This window comes from Crocodylus porosus, unplaced genomic scaffold, assembly GCF_001723895.1.
Source record: "Crocodylus porosus isolate Cpor-Errol unplaced genomic scaffold, CroPor_comp1, whole genome shotgun sequence".
Lineage (NCBI taxonomy): Eukaryota > Metazoa > Chordata > Crocodylia > Crocodylidae > Crocodylus > Crocodylus porosus.
In genome coordinates, this window is record NW_017728912.1 from 21,255,827 (window position 1) to 21,278,990 (window position 23,164).

The following is a 23,164-nucleotide window of genomic DNA, read 5'->3' on the forward strand; positions in this document are numbered from 1 at the left end:
TGTTCTTGTGCCCTCAAGTAGGTTTTTTTTAAAAATACAAGCACTTCTCATGGACTCCTCTACCTCTCAGATTGGCCTCCCAGGGGATCCTGCCTGTCAGTTTTCTGGGTGAGTTGAAGTCAACTATTCTGAAGTTCGGGGTCCTTACTGTGCTACTCTCCTTCCTTCTTTTCTTCAGGATCCTAAACTCAATCATTCTATGGTCACTGCTGCCCAAGTTGCCATCCACTTCTTTATTTCTCATCAATTCTCCCCGGTTTGTGAGCAGCAGGTCAAAAAAAGCATGGCCACTAGTTGGCCTCTCCAACATGACAAAGCCGTTCTCAACACTCTCCAAAAACTTGGATTGCTTGTGCACTGCTGTAGTGCCCTCCCAGCAGATGTCAGAGAGAATCTCAGTATGTAACAACGGTTCTAGCATGTATTTTTTTCTGCCATTAAACATTGCATTGAATTTACTACTACATTTCTGATTTGCTCTTGCAAATGCAAACATGTAAATTATTATTTTCCTGTTTCAAAGAAGTTTAAAACCTTAATTGAATATGCAATGCTAACTATAAAAACATCACCCTGACATCTTTGAAAGGCTTTTCCTCATTTCTGGATGTAAATTAATACCTTCCCTTGAATAGTGACTTTTTGTTTCTCACTAAGGAGTCAAATAACATGCAGTACACAGTTTAATTTTAGTTTTTTAGTTCATTTTAGTCCTTCAAAGTACAGTATCATTTCCCTCTGAAAACTAGCACAAGTCATAAAGCAGTCCAAAAATATCTCTTTTTAAACTCCCATTGAGAATAAGTTCCTGAAATATAACAGGGGAGTGAACCAATATAGCTGCTTGTGAAGTCAGAGGCTATTGCTTTTTTTTTTTTTTTTGGTAACATGGGGTACAAAATATTAGAATTGGAACATTTCCATGATTGCTTTTAATTTGCTTATTAGTTGTCTGTGTTTCCTACATATGTTGATTATGCTCAGTTTAATTGAGTCTGATAGATTCAACTCAAGATACATGGAAAAGATGTATCACATGAAGCACATGTTTTAACTGGCTATCATTTTGGAAAGGAGTTTGGGTGCATGTTAGCAAGAGAGAGGAAGCAGCACACAGCAACAGACTGATAAGAAGGCCTGATAGCCTGAATTGTGTAAGCCTAGGAAAAAACAAAAGAATGAGCTTCTGAATCTGGGGTGCTGTCTGAAAGCACTTTGGAGTGGTGAGTCGGGAAACTCTTTCGTTTGAATTCTCCTGCATTCAAGAAAACAGGACTGTACATTCTTATAAAGAAATAGAATTCAGCAAAAAGAGCTGACTCTGTCACCCATTACTCCTTCTCACTGGAATAACTTGCAGAACCCTGAATTTTGGCATGCCTCTGAGATCAAAAACAGAAGCACCATTCTTCTCTCTTCTTCTCTGTTCCTTCCCTGTTTTGTTGCCCCCTCACCCTCCACACTGGTTGACAGAATTGGCCAGCTACAGTGGAGAATATGCTGAATCATTTGGAGGGATTTTATGTCTGACAGACTGAGCCCTTTGTCGTTTAGGTCTGTGAATTCACTGCCTTGACAGCCTCCTGCAAGCCTAGGTTTTAACTTGGACAGTGCTGAACCTGGATATCTTAAGATGCACTCCTTCTTTCAAACCCAATTATAACAGAACTACCACATCTGACAATCCATTTAAGGAGTGGGAGTTGTGTGTTGCAACTTCACAACACCACACCAATTGTGCAATCCCACGCAATGCATGGGGTCTGCCTTAACATTATCACCAAACCAGGATGCGGGTTGCCATCATGGTGTGGCACCAGCGCATTGATTGCAACCCTCTGATCTTGCCATGTGTCTCCGGGGTGTAGAGACAGTGATGACACAACAGGCAGGAACTGCGTTGCAACACAGTTTCATCAGTTCACCATGGGGCTGGCTTGGCCCCTAAGGGCAAAGACAGGCATGTTTGCACCCTAGCCTTAAGTCAGAAGGCAGGGTGGGGATCCACGTAAGACTGACTGAAGCAGCAAGAGCTCTAAATTGGATATTTAGAGTGCACACATCTAGGAGCAGGACAAAATCTGTGCCTCCTTCCCTTCTCTGGGGCTCTTTATCCCAACGTCCCAGGGCAGAGACTATACATACAGAGGATCCAGGGCACAAGGGCTCTGACTCCGCCAGACCCTTCTCCTCTCCAGTACGCCCAACCCCCATGATTGTTGGCGTTGTTCTTAAGGTCTGTGCTTCGGGAATGTGAAAAACTTAGCTCTTTTATACGTATGTAAATTGCAGATTCTACTCTTACTATCAAGGCCAGGTGAAGACGGGCAATAATGCACCCACCCTCACCGCTAGGAAACGGGGCCGCCCTCTACTGAGGCGAGCGAGGGGCCACCCTGGAGCCCGTCTGGGTGGAGGGAGGGGGATGCAGCCCCTCCCCTGCCTTGCCCTGATTGGACCAAGTGCTTTCTCCCCTGCACCCCTTATCTCTCCCAGCCCATCGGGACAGTAGAGAGGGGCTGGCAGCGTGGCTAGAACGGCAACACCGGAAGTCCCCCAGTCCTCCTCCCCCCGCTTTTTTTTTTTCCGGACTGCGTTCCACCCGGTGGCAACGTTATGGCTTGGCGCATGCGCTAGGACCGGCTCGGTGCGTGGCAGTGCCTGTGAGCGGCGGGGGGGAGGAGCCAGCCTCCCTCTCTCTCCGCCCCCCTTCCCCCTCCCTCTAGCCGCTCTGGCTGCTGTAGCAGCTGCGTCTGGGGAGGAACGTCCCGCGTGGAAATCCCCCTAGCCCCGGCTCCTCCCTCCCGCCCACCCCGGGATGGAACAGCCTGGCAGCCGCTGCAAGAAGGTCAAGCTGAGCAACAGGGCGCAAAGCTGGGTGAGCTGGGGATGGAGGGGGAGGGGGTGTCTGTCTGTCTGTCTGGTGATGTGGCAGTGGGCGGGTCTGAAATGTGCACACACAAAAAGGCAAAACGTGGAAAAAAATTAGATGTGCAAAAATATAAATGGAAATAATAAAATGCAAGCCCAGCCCCTTGGTAGCAAGGGGGGAAGCTGGCTGCAGCAATGAGGATCTGGAGGCTTCAGCCTCAGGGATGTTGGTTGTAGCTGCATTGGATGCAGGCAGGCACGGGTCTTTGGGTAGACAGGGTACCTTTGACTACAGTAACTGAATAGTTGGAAAAAATTGTTCTCTGCAGGTTTTTGGGCACAAACACTCTTCTTTAGGCCTGAAGGAGGGTGTTTGTGTCTGAAAGCCTGTAAAGAACAATTTTTCCAACTAAGTTGGTGTAATAAAAGATATCAGCATCTGGGAGCATTTGGGGAAGGGCAGGCGCAGATTGGAAGTGATGCACCCCCACCCCCATTGCATCAAGGCAGAACAGCTTTAAATACTGCCCTTGGGAATGAGAGAGCCTGCCCCTTGAGCCTCTGCCTTCACTTGCCCTTACTTACCTTTTGCAGGTTGGAGTGGGTGAAGGGAAGACTGTAGAGGGAGAAACGTGGGGAGGGGTCTAGGGTCTGACCCTGTCTTGCAGGAGGTGATTCTTCAGCTGGGCGGCCCGAGGAAGACGGGAGGCTTCAAGCATCTGGTGCACAATGCAGCCATTCATGGCTCTGGGGCAGCTGGAGACTGAGGTTCTTTTGCAATGTGGTTATTTCATAGAGTGGGCTAGGGAACCTCATGGCCAGGCACGAAAATGAACCACAGCCTTGATTTGTGAAGGTGTGGGCAGCTCGGTGTACGGTCCAAGTTAAGAAAAAGGCCCTTTTTTAACCCTTTTCCCCATCCCGCCCCCAGAACACTGAGAGGTTTCTAATGGGAGAGAAAGTATTTAAAGAAGAAGAAATTAAGTGTTTGAAAGGAGGACTGAGTTCAACCAGGCATGTTATGCTGAGCTGGAAGGTGTTTGAAAGAGCAACATAGTGGCACACACACTGTTTTCTTTTTATGCCTTGCTGAAAGGTAACTCGGGTTCCAAAGGTAACGTTTTGAATGAAAAAGTCTTTACATTTTTTTTTTAAAGCCAAGCAAAACAAATGCACCTCTGTCACCTGAAAATAACCTTTTGTAAAGGTGACTTTCACAGAAGCCAAAGGTGTTCTGTCAGGTATTTAGCTCTAAAACCTGTTTGTTTGCACAGGTTTAGGCTGGCCTGCTAAAAAGGGATTGTCTTGATGTAACCTCTTTTCTTTTATTTCTGTTTGAGAGAGCTTGGAATGGAGCTAGTAGTAGTTCCAAAACTAGTAGTGAAGTACACAAATGCAGCCTTCAAAGTAGGTGTTGCAAGCTTTGCCCTAACTGGGGAAATGATTTGTCAGAATTTTAATTAATGTTTCCAATGACCTATTTTTCTGTTTAGTGAGGGCTTATTTTTGGCCAACTTGGAACAAATATAATGAAGAAGTGTGGTATGCTGAAAACTTTGCTTTGTACCTTTTTTTTGCAGGAACTAGGTAGAATGTAACTCCATTAGCCATCTTGTCAAAAGATCTCTGAAGGTTTGACTACCACTAGTGTCCAAGACTTAGATGAAAGCTGCTTGAACCTTATCCTTGTCACTGTCATTTTACTTGAGCAGAGTTAAGACTGAATGGTGCTTCTGATGGAAATGTTCAAGAAGTGTAGCCAGACTGCCTTTCCAACCTTTTATTGTTCAGTATATGTCCTCTCTACAGATTGTCTCTGTGTTCAGGCTCCTGTGCATGGCTTTTCATGCTTGTCATCTGTTCACACTGAAAGCCTAATACTGAAGAGCCACACATGACCTATCCCTGTAGGGGTTGCATCCACCAGTGCGTTTGGCAGGCCAAAGGGAGGATGGTGCATATTATCATTGGAGCTGGTTGCGTAGATGCACAATGTCTGCAGATGCAGCATAGAGTGTTGTGAATAAGTAATGTGTTTCTCTACTCCTGTAACATAAAACACCTAATATAGAATATATACCACGCAGCTGTATCCAAAGGTTTTAATAAAGTATTCTATTCTTTCTACTATCACTCCCATGGCACTGTACTGCACAGACAGACGGGTTTATTGACAAACAAAATCAGGTCGGTCATTTTTCACAAGTCTTGCAGACAGCTTAGTTCTCTGTAACAAGAAGTAGCCCTCCAGCATCTTCCAACAAGAGGTTAGAATGCAGAACTCTACCATTAAATAAAACTCAATATGATGCCTCATCCTCCTGATCTGGTGGTCTATAACACATACCCATCATGACATCACATTTGTTGTTCTTCCCTCTGTCCCTAGCTCAGAGACTTTCAACAGGCCTATCTCCAGTTTCATACTGGAGCTTTGAGCCAAACATACAGCTCTTTTGTAGAAAGCTCAGTTCCTCTTCTTCTCCCCTTCCTGAACAGTTTATACCCATCCATGACAGTGCTGCAGTCATGCGAGCTGTCCTACCAAGTTTGTTATTCCAGTCACATCATAGTTTGATGCATGGGCAACATGTGGGGGGGGCACAGGAGGGCACATGGCTGCTGCTGGCTTCTGCGGGTGGTTGCATCCCTGCCCTTGCTGCCAACGCGGTCCCCGCTTTCTGCTGCTGACAGTGTGAATGGTGGCCATGAGTGGTCCCTACTCACCCCTGACACTGCTGCGGCTGCCTGTGGGCAGTCCCCACTTGCCCTGCCCTTGCTGCTGCTGCCACTGGGGCTGTCTGCGGGTCATCCCTGCTCACTGGCACCGCCTGCAAGTACTCACTGTGCCCCACCCCCCAACCTCAGGAGGCACGTATCATTCATGGTTTAATGACTGCAATGATTCCCATTTTTCCTGCTTGTTTCCCAAGCTCTGTGCATTTGTGTACAGAATGCCCGAGGTAACTAGCTGTCCTACTTTCTCAGGAAGAATGAGAGGCCGTCCTGCTTGTTGCTTCCTTCAAGTCACCTTGCTTACCTCAGGGCTTTGGTCTCCATCTCCTGGCATACCTAATTTAAAGTCCTCAGTAGGCTAGTGAATTTGTCTCCAAAGATGCTGTTCCCGCTCTTCATCAGGTGGATCCCATCTCATCCTAGCAATCCTTGGAATGATGTCCCATGGTCAAAGAATCAGAAGCCCTGTTGGCAACACCATCTGGAAGATGGGTGCTCCTCCTTCCCCAGGCCCTTTTCCTTGACTAGAAGGAATGAGAAGAACACCACCTGAGCCCCTGTCCCCTTCAACCTTGCACCCGGATCCCTGTAGTCCCTTTTGATCTGTGCAGAGGCACCCCTGCCAGTATCATTGGTGCCAGCATAGATGAGCATCATGGGTAGAAGTCAGAGGGCTGGATGAGTCTGTTCTATAAAGCTAGACTGAAAAAGCTGGGGGAGGGGTCCTTTTGAACTCTCAAACTGAATTCCCCACAAGACTGGAAAAGGCAGGATGGGAGTAGGCGGTCTGGACAGACCACATGTAAATTGGAGAAAAAGGTCTCTCTATTGCATCTTCTTCCAGTGCAGTTAATATTGTAGTACTAACAAAGCAGTTAGTGGTAATATTTCTCTCTAGTTTGCTACAAATTCATTTGAAAGGTGGTATACTGTTAGCGTAATATTTATATAAAGATGTGCCAGATAAAAGGTAGAGTCGCAGTTGTTGGAAACCTTTTTGGCTTTTCAGTTCTTATTTAGAGATACTACATTGGTCAACATATGCATATCTAAGTTATGATCCCAGAATAGCTTGGTGCAATAAATTAACAATAAATTAAATGAATTGTGTTGAGGAAGGTAGGCATATAAACCACCTTAATCTTGTCTTAATTTTTAAACCGTAGTTTTGCAAGGCATTATTGCTTGTAATTTAGAAAACAGGCTAAAGTCATCCCTTTTTGCAGTGATTTCATTGGGTGAACTTGGCTTTCTGTATTATAACAGTCTCTGCTTGGTATGAGAAATATGGGCCCAATACATTCTGCACTGCCGCCCAAAAGGAATATTGATTTTAAATGTTTGTTTGTATTTTTAGACAGCTTTTATTACTGGTTCTGCCCATTATTAGAACTGAAAGGCTTCTTAAAACCGGCCTTACCTTTTCATACGCTTCTGTGGTTTCTTTTCAGGTGGACAGGAAAACAGACTAGTGACTCCCCTTTGATTCATTTTTTCTCATAAAGTATTTCAGTGTTTACACTAACAAAGGATTTCATTCAGTGTTTAAGAATTGGTTCTTGGATGTGGACTCTAGGAGTTCTAGGGTTGCATTAGCTTATTGAGGGGGAAAAAACTCAGTAAGAAGGCAGAGGAGAGTTGCACCTTGAAAACTTAACTGAATCAGAGGCTCTGTTTTTCTCTTCTTATTATCTGAGATTCATTTAGCTTATAAGGTGCATCCCTACTTTGCCTTCTTAGACTTCAAAGTTACATAGAGGGTAAGATGGATAGTTAAAAAAATGGACTTCAAGTTACTTGTGCTTTCAGGGTTGTGAGACTCTGACCTGAAATACGTGGAGGTATTGTTTAATAGTGCAAGTGCACTTAGCATGAACAGCAATTAAATGTGGTGTGGTCCGTCTTGACGTTATTGCTTACAAAAGGTAGCTAATTATGAAATGTCAGCATTGTGTGTGTTTTTCATGAAATATGTTTGGGGTTTTTTAAAATTTAAGGTGCCTATAAATCAGTGAAGCTGCTCTGCTGCTTTGTAATTACAGTGCGTTGGAGCAGGCTTGATTAATCGAGTTTGCTGGAGCTAATTACCATACTCCAGCGTCATGGAGGTGGGAGCTTTTTATCTAAAGCTTGTTCGACAAGCTTTAGTTAAAGTGCGCCCACCACCATTTTTCAGCACAGGGATGCTGATGCACAAGATGATCCGGGTGCTTTAGTTCGAATTTCCGTCGAATTGAGTCAGGGACTGAAGCTTTGCACAGCTCTGTTTTTTTTCTTGCTCCTAAAGTGCAACCTGATGAACAGGGCTGAGTAGAGATGCTTGTTTTTTCCCCATTGCAGTGCCAGCCGTTCCAATTTCACACCTAAGTAATTTTTCTTTGAAATCAGGAAGCAAGTCTAGCCAGCCACCTTTCTGGATTATGTCCAGTTCCTTATATACATATGAACTATTTTGTTTCTTGAATATATTTCAAGTTCATATGTCCAGTGAATTAATATATTGGCTGTGGTTTCATGAACTTTTCTTTCTGGAGGCAGGAAGAACAGGAACTGATGATGAATCCAGTTTCTTTCCATTTGCTGGTAATTTGGGAGTCTTCCATAGCAACTCAGGGGGCCTAAGCCAATAGAGAGAAAATTTAAACTTTTTTAAAGAAAACAACAGCAACAACAATGATGGTGATGATGATGATAATAATAATAATTATAACAGTAATGATGATGATAAACCCAAATGTGAAGGCATTATTCTTTTGCCTGAGGCACTTGTAATTGCTTTTAGATTTTAAATTGACAAGATCTTTTACTGTGCAAGGGGAAGCTGGCAGGAATCATGACAGTTTCACTTGTTTTTTTGTGAAAAACAAGTTGTGGCTCTCACAGGTAGCCTCTTATCTTGTCTTCCCTTCCATTTAGAGCTGGTATCCAACTGGTTGGCTTAGACTTCCAAGAAACATCTGGTAAATGTCCAGCACAAGGTTCACAAACTTAAGCAAAAAAATCAAAACGTACGTGTGCATGCCTGTGTGTGTTTGTTCTCTCCTATGCAGGATGTATTTAAATACTTCCAAAGACTGAGTAAAAAATTTGAAAATACTTCAGCAAAAATCAAGGCAAGTGTAGCAGGGCTGTTCCTGCTTTTCCCATTCCTGTCTTCATACAGCCCTAAAGCTAAAGAATCAGTTTGTTGGATGTAGTGGAACATGTCAGGTCTGGAGAAGGATGAAGCAAACAAGCTAATGTTAAGAAACAGAAACTGAGGTAACTTTCCATTTCTTAGGTCAGTGGTGCCAGATCTCCTGAGGCTCCAGTAAGTCATTTGTTGTTGCTCCAGTTTAAGGTAGCTCAGGCTGCCCAGTGATAATTGGTAAGCTGTATGCTTGGTTGAATTTGTGTTGCAACTGCTTCCTTGTTATGCCAAAGTAAGAGTAAATTCATCAGCAGCTCCTTGATAAAGTGCGTCTGTTCAGAGCTGTTCACGAGATCCGTCCAGCCCCTCTTTAAAGAGATAGAGATCTTTTTCTCACCCCCGTGAGTAGGAATTTATTTACCTTTGCGCATGCAAAACAGAAAACAGTGCAACCAATCTTTTGAGATAAATGTGATCCTATTTTTGTAGTGTCATGACATGACTGTGGGTGTTTAGTTCTACTAGTCAAGCCTGAATGCTTAAAATTCAAAATTAGGGGGAAAACTGAAGAACTGATCAGAGTGCTGTTTAGAGGAAAGACTGTCTCTATGTTTAGGAGCTGATGACCAGAGATTCTGGTTTCTCTGATTAAAAACAAAAAAACCCCAAATTCTCTTCTAAACCTCCCAAATCTGAGAGTAAAACAAAAGGCCTCTCACTTCTCAACCACAGCCCCTTGGCCCTGCTGGTGCCCCGCACTGCCCCCTACAGCCCCCCCAGCCCTGCCAGGGCAGTGGGACCGGGGACCTGGGTCTGCAGCTCCCTGCCTCATGCAGGAGGGGGTAGTGGCTGCTGCAGCAGAGTGGATCCCACCCTCACCCCCTGCTGCCTACCTGCTGCGGGCTTGGGGGGCGGGGGGTTGGCACAGCTTCCTGCTGCTGTGTACACTCCTGGAGGGGCAGGGGGGACCCTTGCTCTCCAGATTTGTGTGTGGGGCAGGCTGCCGGGAGCAGGCTCGGGCTTCCACCCTGCTGCCCTTCCCCAGGGCCTCTGCAGCCCAGCGGATGCAACTTGGGGCTGTGCAGGGAAGCTGCTTGCTGCTGCAAGCTCCCTGTTGCCCTGGCAATGTGTCCCCTGCCCATGCGGCAGCAGTGAGGGGCACAGCCCTGCACCCATGTCCCTGTTGCTGCTGCACAGACGGGGATGCCTCACCAGGGCAGTATGGAGCTTGCAGTGGCAAGCAGCTTTACCACATGGCCTCACTGTACCCTACAGTGCCAGGTCACAGCGACCCTGGGGGTGGGCAGCAGGGCGGGAGCCTGAGCCCGCAGCAGGCAGCCCACCCCCACCTGCAGTACATATATCTGGGAAGCAGAGGTCCCCACTACGGCCCTAGGAAGGTGCGCAGAGGCAAGAAGGTGGCCGCTGGATGAGCTGCCCGCGGCCCTGTCCTGCTCCCCTTCAGGGCCCTGCGGGTGCACGTTGTGAAGTGCAACCTCTGTTGACCTGTATTGTCACTCTTTGGTTAACACTGATTGCACGCGGCCTTTCATAGTAGCTAGGGTCAGGAGGGACCTGAACAGATCATCTAGCCTGACCCCCTGCCGCAGGCAGGAATGAATGCTGGTTCACAAGACCCCAGACAGGTGATCATCCAACCTCCTCTTGAATTTGCCCCAGGTAGGGGTGAGGACCACTTCCCTGGGAAGTTAGTTCCAGATTTTGGCCACCCTAACTGTAAAATATTGCCTTCTGATCTCTAACCTAAACCTATTCTCCATCAGCTTATTACCATTGTTCCTCATCACCCCAGGTGGTGCTGGGGAGAAAAGGGCTGTATTTATTTGCTGATGATCTCCCTTGATGAGTTCGTAGGCAGCCACCAGGTCCCCCCTCAGCCTCCTCTTGCTGAGGCTAAACAGGTTCAGGTCCCTCAGTCTTTCCTTGTACGGCCTGTCCTGCAGCCCTCTCACCAAGTGGGTGGCCCTTCTCTGAACCCTCTCCAGGCTGGCCACATCTCTTTTGAAGTGCGGCACCCAGTACTGGATGCAGTACTCCAACTGTGGCCTGACCAAAGTCGCATAGAGGTGGGAGTATCACCTCTCTGGACCGGCTTGAGATGCACCTTTGGATGCATGAGAAGGTACGTCTGGTCTTGCTGGCTGCTTCTGGCATTGACGGCTCATGTTCATCTTGGAGTCAATAATGACTCCAAGTTCCCATTCTGCCTCTGTGCTTTCAAGGAGGGAACTCCCCAGCCTGTATGTATGCTGTGGATTCCTTCTCCCAAGGTGCAGCACCGTGCATTTATCTACGTTGAACCCCATCCTATTCTCATCTGCCCACTTTTGCAGTCTGTCTAAATCTATTTGCAGCCTCTCTCTCCCTTTAAGTGTGTCCACCTTGCCCCACATCTTAGTGTCATCAGCAAACTTGGACAGCGTGCTTTCCACCCCCTCGTCCGAGTCGCTGATAAAGATGTTAAACAGTGTGGGCCCGAGGACTGAGCCCTGGGGTACCCCCCTGCTCGCATCTCGCCAGGTTGAGTATCACCCATCTACCACTACTCTCTGGGTGCGCCCCATCAGCCAGTTTTTTTACCCATCCAACTGTGTAGGCATCAATGCCATAGTTACTTAATTTATTGATGAGGATGGGGTGAGAGACAGTGTCAAAGGCCTTCTTAAAGTCTAGAAAGACTACGTCCACGGTGACACCATCCAAGGATTTAGTTACTTGGTCATAAAAGGCAATCAGGTTGGTCAGGCAGGACCTGCCTTTGATGAACCCATGCTGGTTGCCCCTGAGCATGAGCTCCCCTGCTGGCCATCCACAGATGTGCTCCTTGATGATTTTCTCCAAGATCTTCCCGAGTACCAAGGTGAGGCTTACAGGCCTATAGTTACCTGGGCCCTCCCTCCTCCCTTTCTTGAAAACTGGGACCACATTAGCCAGTTTCCAGTCCCCCAGCACCTGACCAGATGACCACGAATGCTCGTACAGCCAGGCCAAGGTCTCCACAATGTGTAAACTGAAGCTGTTACGAACAGGATTTGTTTTTACCAGAGCCCACCCCCAGGATTGACAGGGCAACTTGTCCAAAAATTGGGGATTTTTTTTAGATCAGAGAAAACCAGGATCCCTGCTTATAAGGAAACTGGTGCACTAGGTGAGCAAGGCACAACAATCTCCGTACTCTTATCTCCCGGTGCCACAGAAAGTGTTGTGTTCAATTTTATTGCTTAGTTTCAGGAAGGCCTGGACTGTAGCCAGGAGCTTTAGCATGACTCGGTTTGTCTGGTACGTAAGCAATTTATATTTTAATACAGTACTTGAGTAACTAGCCTCACCTCAGATGCAGGGAGACAGGAGGTTGTAATGCATGGAGTCCACTTTGTGTGCTGCCTGTTTGGGCACTTTAGTCTGTGCACCTTAGACTGGTTCAGGTGTTTATCTTTGATTTGCCTCTAAGTCTTAGTTCGGACATGTGAATGACTTCTGACAGACCATGGCAACTTAATTTATCATTTGAAAAGCTGACAGTTTAATCAATTTGTTCTTCTTTCTACAGGGAATGCAGCGAGCCACCAACGTCACATACCAAGCCCATCATGTCAGCCGGAACAAGAGAGGCCAAGTGGTCGGGACAAGAGGTGGCTTTCGTGGTTGCACAGTTTGGTTAACAGGTAGACTCAAAGCTTTATTAAAGCTTTTCTTTTTCTGTTTACCCATTCCAGCTTCCTATTTTAAAGAGGCTTCGTCATTTGTTGTTTTGAACATTTTTCTTCATGAAGGGGGACTCGCCTTTAAATTAAAACAAAAGAACAGTAGGTGTTTCATAGTTCATAGGGTCAGAAGGGACCCGAGCAGATCATCAAGTCCGACCCCCTGCCATGGCAGGAAAGAATGCTGGGGTCAAATGACCCCAGCGAGGTGTCTGTCTAGTCTCCTTTTGAAGACCCCCAGGGTAGGAGCGAGCACCACTTCCCTTGGAAGTTGGTTCCAGATCCTAGCTGCCCTGACTATGAAGTAGTGCCTCCTGATGTCTAGCCTGAATTTATTCTCAGTCAGTTTATAGCCATTATTCCTTGTTACTCTTGGTACCTGCTGGTCTTCCCTGGTAAGTTTATAGATGGCCACCAGATCCCCTCCCAGCCCTCTCTTGTAGAGGCTGAATAGGTTCAGGTCTCGTAGCTTCTCCTCGTAGAGCCTGCCCTGCTGCCCCCTGACCATGCGAGTGGGCCTCCTCTGGACCCTCTCCATGTTGTCCACATCCCTCCTGAAGTGCGGCGCCCAGAACTGGACGCAGTACTCCAACTGCGGCCTGACCAGTGTTGCACAGAGGAGGAGGATCACCTCCTTGGACCTGTTCGTGATGCATCTGTGGATGCATGACAAGGTGCAGTTAGCCTTCCTGACCGTGTTCTCGCATTGGCAGCCCACATTCATCTTGGAATCGGTAATGACTCCAAGATCCTTTTCTGCCTCTCTGCTGATGAGAAGGGAGTTCCCCAGCCTACAGGTATGCTTCTGTTTCTTTCTTCCTAGGTGCAGTACCCTGCACTTGTCAGTATTGAATCCCATTCTATTCTCATCCACCCACCCCTGTGACCTGTCTAGATCTAGTTGTAGCCTGTCTCTTCCTTCTAGTGTGCCCACCTCTCCCCACATCTTATGATAACTACTGCGCTTATGAGCTTATGAAACTACTGGAGTTTCACTGGTGGCCTTTTGCATTCCACTGGTGTTGTGGGACAACTTATTGAACCTCTTCAACTGGTTAATTACAGTGCCAGAGTAAACATTATCTAGATACCTATGAAGAATACGTAGCGGTTGGCTTACTAGGGAAAGCCTTTCAGAGAGTATTATTTTTTTCTGGGAGCTTTGCTGTTTTCCCAGTGGTTTTAAATGAAATGTAAGGTATTGCTTTTTTAAACTACAAAGCCCTTATAGAATTCGCCTGCCTGTTTGTAGCAAGGAGAACCAGACAGGTAGTCTGTCTTGTTGCCCTGTAGGTTGATCCAACAATCTCCCCTCAGAAAGAATCTCCCTCCGTTTATTAGCAAATACAGTCTTCTCTAGAGCACTTCCTGCTTCGTATAGCTACAAAACCAATTATTATTGTTATTTTTTATTAATTACAAGTTACTGCTGGTATAGTGCTGTACCATATTTCTAGTTCTTCCTTAGCCTTGTTGCCAGTAGCTTCATGACATGCTTTGCCTTGAAATAGTGAGAGATTAGCATCTGGCAACATACAAAAACATGTAACACATGTGATGCACATAAGCAGTCTTACTGATGATAAACATATGAAACTCCTGTTACAATTAAGCATGTGCTTAAGTTTGGTGCTGGATTTGATCATGAGCTATCTTAAACTACTCGTTACTGTTTAATCAAGGCTGTTGCAAGAAGTCTTGTATGAGCAGTACTCTAATCCGTCTCTGGTATTTTTCACTTTCAGTGGAATGGAGCCAAAACAAGTAAGTGTTTTATTGTAAACAGTGATGCTTCTATTTGCCATAGCCTTTCTGGCCTAGTTTCTTTTATGTTGAGAATATTTGAGGGACATGAGTGTCCATAGAGAGTCCACTGAAATTAATTGCTTTTCTTGTTATCTCTTGTTCGATCATCATAGTAAAATAGTGAATTTTATTGTGCTCAATGTATATGTTTATTTTTGGAATTAATTTTTTTTAGGATTGTCGGGGGCTGGGAAGACCACAGTTAGCATGGCATTGGAGGAATATTTGGTATGCCATGGCATTCCATGCTATACTTTGGATGGTGACAATATTCGCCAAGGCCTTAACAAGAATTTGGGCTTCACTCCAGAAGACAGGGAAGAAAATGTCCGCCGTATTGCCGAGGTGGCTAAGTTGTTTGCAGATGCTGGTCTGGTGTGCATCACTAGTTTTATCTCTCCTTACACTCAGGTAAGTTTTGTTTTGCCAAGCTTTACATTTAGGGTGCTGCAGTGCAGCTGAATCATTAATATATTAAAGTCTCAGCACAAAAAAAGATGCATAGAACTTAATTCAGAGTGTCACTCAAGGAAAATTTTTTGAGTTCTAGGAGTTGTCATGTTAACCTCTCTCAGATGATAGAGTATGCTGACCTATCTTTTTATCTGCATGTGAGGCATAACATTGCATGTGTTTTAGAGATACAATGCTAATGGATAATTTGCAAATTTCCTAGACAAGTTAAGCTCTTTTAAAATATTAATGCAGTATCTGCTTTTGCTGTTCTTCAGTGTGTCTCGTTAACATTCACAGAATTGCAAATTCAACATCAGTGGAATATGTTTTGGTGGGTATTTTGGTACATAGTGGGTGCATCTACCTGAGATGCTTTACTGCAGAGCTGATTAGTCAACTGCAGTAAACTGTCACTATGTACACGTGCACCTCTATTAGGCCGGAGTAAACTAATTAACTCTGCCTTAGGATAGTACTGCCTGACACAAATACTGTCCTATGGCGGAGTTATTAACCCCCTTGCAACACGCTTGTAGATGGTGACTGGGGCTGGCAGGAGCACTTAAGGGTGCCTACAGTGTGGGGGTTGCCTACTGGCTAGCCCCACCCTGGAGTACCCTTAGGCCCTGCCCAGCCCCTCTGTAGCACATTGAGCTGGGGATGGGGTGGGGAGAGCAGCTCCAGGCTGGCATACTAACCCCTGGACCCCCTGGCAGGCGGGGCTGCACCACCCAGACTTAATGTGCTGTGGTCCTGGGCACACGTGTAAACGCTGTACCCAGAAGCAATAATCTTCAGTGTGAACTGTGCTGGAGTTTGTTGCGACAAATTAATATCGAATGTAGACGTGCATATTGCTTTTTAAAGAATTATTTGGAGAGTTCAAGATCATGGAACAGAACAGAACCTTTAGAAATGTGAAAAATACTCTTTTTGTATACTTGCTTGGTAATTTGTATTTAACCATGAAAAATGGTATTTTTATAAAGGTGGCTAATGTGTTTGTATCATGTGGAATGCTTGCATCTCATTTCTCTCTCTGAAGGTGTTAGTTTTTGCATTTATTTTTAAAAGCTAATCGTTTCCTTCTAAAATTATTTTTCTTTATTGCAAAAATGGAATTTTAAAAATGTTCAAATTATTTTCCCCATATCCTCTTTCAGGATCGTAATAAAGCTAGACAGATTCATGAAGGTGCAAGCTTGCCATTTTTTGAAGTATTCGTGGATGCTCCACTGTATGTGTGTGAACAGAGGGATGTCAAAGGACTTTATAAAAAAGCCAGAGCTGGAGAAATTAAAGGTGAACCTAAGCAGAGTCACTTTCTTTCCTTATTAAACTTATTTGTAATCCTAGCCTCTCTGAATAAATAAATAGTCCACTCATGCCATATCTCATTGAGATATGGCATCGAGTTGTATAGTTCCATGGGTAAGGCACCGGTAACTGGCACTTAGGAAGTCTGGAAGATTCTGTACTTGCAGCAAAAGACCTTGGGCAAGTTACTTTGCCCACATGTGATTATTTCCTTTCCCAGCCCATACATCTAACATAGATTCCATCTGAATAGATTCAGATTGTCAAGAGGGATTACAGTTTTTGCTAATTGCACCTTGGCTAGCACAATAGAGCCCACTCTGTTTGTCATTTGTACACACAACTATAATGCTAATAATGACCTGACAAAAACTCTTGCAGAAAAGTAGTGCATTCTTAATCCAGAACCAGTTAATGGAAAATGCTTTTGCAAATATAGTCACTTTTTATGCTAAGGTTGTATGCTGTTGTTGTGTTGCATGCTTACTGCTGCAAATGGGGTCTCTTTCTTTATTGCTCCTGAATAAAGAAAATGAACATGAACTGAAAAATACCTTGTAATATGCTGATCAACTGTCAGAAATTTTATTTATGGGCAGTCTTAAAGGCACAGTGCCTCTTTAGCTAGTATGTCACACCTTTTAGGCGTTAACACTACCTGTTTTACCTGCATTCAGGAGTTAAACAATATCTGCTGCCATAATTATGACTACAGGTATCGGAGGTGACTGGCTAATTAAGTATGCTCCATGATATTATAAATGTAAAACCTTCAACCTGAGTTGCTTGTTTCATTTCTAATCCTATGTAGAATATTGATTGTAATGTAAACATGGCCTAATATTTTGCCAGTATGCTTGTTTCAGACCACACTGTCTAACTGATGTACCTTTTAGCAAAACCACTGGTGTGGATGCAAACAAAGGATTCTGTCAGCTTAGTTTTTTATTGTTTGAGGAGGTGGTGTAGAAAAATCTCTTTTCCTGTTGTATGCTGGATCTTCCCTAAGGGACTCTGCTGATGTAGTATTGCTGGTATATCTGTAGCAGCAGAAAATCTCTCTCTCTAAGTTATTGACATTATTAGGACACTTTATTTCTATATGGGGTTTTTATTTGCACTATAAAATACCCTAAAGACTCATATTAATTGTAGCAGGTTCTCTTATGTCCTGAATAAGAGGAGGTGCATTATTTTAAGCAGTAATGATTTTTAAGTGGCATGCTTAGGTAGGGTGGAAGCAGACAAAATGCTTCAAAGTATTTTGCAGGCAGTAGCTCATAACTCCGAACCAGTGGATCTCAAGTGAGGTGCTGCAAAGCCACTTTAGGGGTGCCATGGTGCAGGTGCCACCACTGTGATAGCCAGGTGGAATTGCCCCATACGCTTTGTGATTGGGCAGCACTGTGGCATGAAAATGCGCTTCTGCCTGCATTATCTGATAAACCTTAAAAAAGGGAGGAATGCCTGGTTCTGTCATTGATCTTCCCGGTCCAGCTCTGCTTGGCATCTGCTTGAAACAAAGGTGCAGATGGGGCTTCTTTAATTTGGTGACACCCTAGTTAAGAACCATTGCTGTGCTGTCTCAACTTACCTCAGTGGTTTTCAACCATTGTGTAGCCAAATTTGAAAAAAAGTTATGGAGGGGTGCCCTAAATCTAGCAGGGTTGAGAATCACTGCTTTGACCAAATCTGTGCATTGAGGGGGGACAAGGTGGTGAGCTGGATTGGGTCGCCATCAGCTGGGGCTTCCTTCCTGAGGCAGAAACAGTAGCTCCCCCAAAAGCACCTTCCCTTACCTCTTTAACGTCCCAGCCACCCTGGAAAGCATGACCACCAGCTCTCCCCACTCCAGTCCCAAATACCAGTTTATGAAAATATGAGACCTTCCTCTTTAATTTACTTCCTCTTTATTTCTTTTTAAGCTCTTTTTTTACTTCTTTTTACTTAATCCTTCAGTGGTTGACTTCCTTCATTTCACCACCCTTCCCCAGTTCTCATTTCCTTTCCACCTTCCGTTTCATACCCACTCCTATTCCATTAACTCTCTACCTCCCAGCTGCATGTTTCTGCCCTCTCCCGGCACAACCATCTCCCTCAACCTAGAGGCAGGGATAGAAGCCTGTCCTGGCTCATCAGCCCTGTAGTGGCAACTCCTAGCTGTAGCTCCTAGTGAGGCCCCTGCTTGCCAGCCCTGTGGCAAGTCATGGTTGTGCAGGTGGGGGACCATCAGAGAGTTTTTAGCTTGGAGATTAACTGATCAACATTTGGGCAGCTCAGAGTGTAACGTGCAGCAAGGTTTTTAGGCACCCTTGATGGGAAGAGTCTCTGAAAGCTGCTGCTATCTGTTCTCTAGCATTTTATATGCCATCATTTGATCCTTCTCTTGAGAAAGATAAAGCTTTCAATTTAGCAGCCCCTTGAGTGCTTACCCACCTCAATGTTGGTTCCATTGACATGCACAATTGGAAAGGTGGCAGAGAGATTAATAATTTCTTTACTTCAAAGCAGCATGATAAATGGGGCAAATTAAATGATGCTGGTGGCTGAATTGGGCTATACATATTATTAAGGGTTGTAGCCCTATAGCAGATTTTTACCTCAGTTTGCAACTTCTTGCAGTGGGTCTCTCCATTAATTATTCAGCTCTGCCCTTTAGAGGTTGTTTTTCAGTTTCAAGCTAGAGCTTATTAACTATGCTTGTATTGCAGATAAGGGAAATACTTAAGATTATTCCAAATCACATACTGTATCAACTCTAGTAAATATTGAAGTTACACACCAAAAGGGTGTATATAACTGGATTACTCAAGGCTGGTGTATATTGTGCTTTTGCAATTTCACTTCCCTTTCCTCCTCATTCAGAATACATCTGTATTAAAATGTGACATTTGCTATTTACTATATAAAGGTTCAGCTAGATCTGAATGTGATAAATTACCTGCTAAGGAAGAAGAATTTCTATGCACAATAAGAAACCTACCTAGAAAACTGTTTGCTTTCCCTTTCTGTTTTTGTTGATAGCTGGGGCAACCATGATGGATAGAGCAATAGAAGCAATAGTGTGACATTTGGAGGCACTGATTTTTAAATTCTGGTTTGTTTGTTTTTTTTGTCATGCAGGTTTTACTGGCATTGACTCTGAATATGAAAAACCTGAGGCCCCAGAACTAGTGTTGAAAACTGATTCCTGCAATGTAAATGATTGCATTCAACAAGTTGTAGAACTTCTTCAGGAAAGGGTGAGGAGAGAAACTTTTCTCAAAGGGGCAATGACTTAAACCTGTCTACATATTTAACTTTTTTTTTTTAAAGAAGTTTTGTAAAAGCAAAAAACAGGAGAAATGCTTTGCACAATTAACACCCTCCCCCTTGTAAACGGTATCCTTTAAATATACCTGCTTGATTTTTAAACCCAAACATTGCAATAAGAATATCCTAGAAATGAAATATTCTCCAAAAAGTGAAGCTGTATAACTGCTTTGACAGTAAAAATGAATTATCTGCAAAAAGCAGTGCAGGAATAAGTGAGCTTGAGGCTCCTGGGTTGTGACATGCATATGTGACAGCATATACCTGCCTGAAGTAGTATATTCATGGTTATATAAGAGGTCTGTGGTGGACCAGGGAGTTGAAGCCTGTCCTCATATTACAACTCTTCACTCCTGTGTCAGTCTACAACACTGAATAATGGTTCTTGGCACAGTTCAACTGGATTGCTTTGCCTCTTGCCTAGGGCACACTAAAGCTTTTTATTTCTACCCTGAGGAATGAAAGCAAGTAGCCCTTAAGGGAAAGGCATGGGGGACATTCTTGGCATTCCTCACCTGAAGGTGAAAGAGGATGAAGTGAGAATGGAATGTCAGTGTTGCTGAACAGGGTCAGGAGGAACAAGTGCCTTAGAGGAGCTTACTGAGAATTTGACAGCATGGTAAATAAAGGATACTTTACATGCAAGACTTCTCTTTTATGATTACCAGCATCAGTGCTATGATTACCAGCACAAAGGAGACGTGAGTTAGAGATGCTTAGTGTCAGTTTTTGTTTAAATATCTATAGGCTATGTTAAAGCAAACCCTTCAAGGTGCTAACACACTTTGAATTTCAAATAAGTAGTTTTTGAAGGGAATGTGCAAATTTGAGAATTTTCTGACCTCTCTATTGATTAATTTTTATGAATGCTTTAAGGATTATGTTACACATTGGATAAGAGGAGTATATATCTTGCTTCAGTATAAGAGTCTTCATAATCCTGCATATGTGGAGGGTTTTTTTTCCATTTCATTTATGCTTTTACATCTGATTGGGAAGGTTCTGTAGCACAGCATTCTAGTTAATTTCCTGTGAACTATTTAGTTTCATTCTGCTGCTCCAGTGCTGTGTTTAAGAGCATTGGTGCAAGTGGTGATCTGTGTGGTGAACAGCAGCAAGGTGCAGGGGGAGAAAAGACAAACAAGTTGAATAGAAGAGATGCACAAGAAGATGAAATTTAAGTAGTGTGAAATAATACATGATAATACCTGTAACTAATTAGCCCTTTCATTCAAAAGTGCTGGTAAGTCTGCAGCTTAGGTGCAATGACATTGCTACTGGTTTAGGAGTGTGCCATAGAAGAGCAGGATGGCTTGCTTGAAGGAACCTCTGCTGGGAAGAAGTTCACTGTGCACACATGGCCAAAGTATATTGAAAAATAGGGGAACAGAGCAGCTACATAAATACAATTTAGTATTTTGAAGGTTTTTTCCTATGGTTGCATTAGTGGCTTAACATCAAGTACCCTTGAAGAAAAGAACATTATCACCAGTGTTCCAAATGTGACTGAATTTTGCATGACTTGCTAGGAGAGAATAATGTTTTCCTATAACTTATATCCATCCTACCATAATAATGATCTAACAGTTAATTTAAAAAGTACTGCTTAAACTTCACTGTCTGATGTTGAAAGAGACGAGGATTTCTTAGTGTGACTTTTTTTTTTTTTTTTAATTAGACCAGCTGTGTAGCTGTGTTAAACTTAAATGCTTTCATATGTAAGACATTCTTCCTCAGGTCTCTAATTATAGGAAGCTAGGTACAGCAAGTGAAGCACAATGGAGGGTAGGGGTTGAGAGAAATTCTTAGGTGTAGCAGACACAATTAGCAGAAGAAAAGAAGCTGATTACTGGGAGATCAAGGGTTACCAACACCAGGGGAAGAATGGATCAATCTCTCCTTCCTTTGTAGAAAGAATTCAGGAGTCAGATAAATTTATAATAGACCATAAATCCAATATCAGCTTTTAGTCTTTGGTTCTTACTTTCCAGGCAGCTTATGTATTTTTGTTCCCAAGTTTCTTTCAGAGGTGTTAGGTAGACTTTCCTTGCTGTGTTGGGCTTCCTATGATCAGAGACCTGCAGAAGAATGTCTTGCGTTTGAAAGCTTGTCCAACTTTTTTCCCAGGTACATAAGTGATCCAGAAAAAGAGATCACCCTAAGAAATCCTTGCCTCATGCATAATTTCTGGACCATGGTGGCTACAACATTACTTTTACACTACTGTAATGTTGAGGGATTGATTCCCCGCCCCCCCCAAATTTACAAGGGGAACTGCCTTCTTTGCAATGTGAACAACCAGAAGTATTTACTGGTATGTTATATAGAATAAAAGAGTTAGTAACAGCCTCTCTGATACAATTTAAACACATTAAAATCAAACAGCAATATGCACTTAGCTATTTTCTGTTTGTTCCTTCATTTGTTTTGTCATGCACATCCACTAATTCTGAGGAAATTCTGTTCTTAGCTGCTCTGCCTTTTCAGGATGTGGCATCCTGGAATCTGTCATACTTGGCATTTCAGGCTGTCATGTGTGCTACAGAGGCAGAGACGGGGCTGGGTGGGGAAGAGGTTGTGGGCAATGACGGGGAGGGGCATAGACTGTGGGGAGTTGGGGGTAACTGTTTCCTACAGCATGAGAGAAGGGCTCATGAAGGTTTCTTTCTAGGTTAGTTTCATAAGCATCCGTTGGTAATTCCATTTGTTTATTCCTTCAACTACTACCTTGAGAGAGTTCATTCATACTGTTATCTTGTTGATTGTTTCTCTCAACTGTCAGCCTTAAGTTTTTGGTGACTTCAGTATCGATGATACCTGGTGCTCCATAGTTTTAAAACACCCTTTGTTCTTGCTTCTATGAGATATTGTAATATAATAATGGGCTGTGTGTGTGTGTCTGTCCATAATGCTTTTGGTCAACTATGCATGCATCAAGGAGAGGGCAGGTAATGATTGGCTGGGTGGGCCTGGGTGGGGGGCAGTGGCGGGTGTGCACACACCCAGCAGCAGGCAGGGAGGGGGAGGCGGTGGAGACAGAGGGGGAGGCAGGGAGGCACCCTGTTGTTCAGGGGAGGAGGTGGAGGCAGGCTGGGGGGAGGGAGCCCTCGTGCCAGTGGCTGGAGGAGGAGTAGGCAGCGGCAGCGGTGCAGGGAGTGTTTACATGGCTGGTCCTGAAGAGTGAGTGAGAGATGGGGGACAGCCATGTAAACCCTCCTTAGTTATTTTAAATCTGTCATTCATGACAGGCAATTGGCTATTTTTTTAATAATGATCTACAGCATATGTAATGCATTCTTAAAAAATGATGAAACAAACTAAACATGGTGTGTATGGAAAATACAGGACAAGCCTTCTCTTTAAGGGATAAAACACCATTGTTTAATGAGAGTACAAAAATTGTTCCCATATGTTTCATTCTTAAGTGTTGCTGATATACCGGATAGTGTGTGGTCTGTGTTGACCTGATGGAGAGTGATAAGCAACAAACATAAGGGGGCACTCTTCCAGTAGCGGGACCTTAACCTATGCATTGTAGGTCAGCATCTAGTCTACTGCTCTACTCATTTGGAAAAAGATACTGCTTAACTTGATAAAATAAAGCACTGGTTTGTGTTAAATAAATATTAAGGCTAGTTGAAAGCTGCTTTCTTTTTCATATTAAGGTTGAAAGACCCAATACAATATTGTGGTGAGTTGGGAACAGAACCACATATGCTTGGCAGTGGCAGCAGCAGCAGGGAAAGGTCCTGCCTTCTGGCTTTCCTTTCATATTTGTCCACCTCCAATGTGTGGCTTGCCAGTCTCCTCA

General features: G+C 44.1%; 1 protein-coding gene across 2 annotated transcripts in view; it reads left to right on the top strand.

Annotated features, from left to right (window-relative positions):
• The first annotated feature begins 2,654 nt into the window (after positions 1–2,654).
• Positions 2,655–23,164, top strand: part of PAPSS1 (3'-phosphoadenosine 5'-phosphosulfate synthase 1) — a 62,182-nt gene continuing 41,672 nt past the window's right edge. The window contains exons 1-5 of one of the 2 annotated variants that reach the window (XM_019534135.1): positions 2,655–2,878; positions 12,309–12,423; positions 14,444–14,679; positions 15,888–16,026; positions 19,165–19,283. In XM_019534135.1, coding sequence (XP_019389680.1) covers positions 2,819–2,878; positions 12,309–12,423; positions 14,444–14,679; positions 15,888–16,026; positions 19,165–19,283 — 669 coding nt within the window. In that variant the 5' untranslated portion in view covers positions 2,655–2,818. Of the gene's footprint in view, positions 2,879–3,585; positions 3,640–12,308; positions 12,424–14,443; positions 14,680–15,887; positions 16,027–19,164; positions 19,284–23,164 lie in introns of those variants that run through there. The other variant, XM_019534136.1, reaches the window with a different exon arrangement.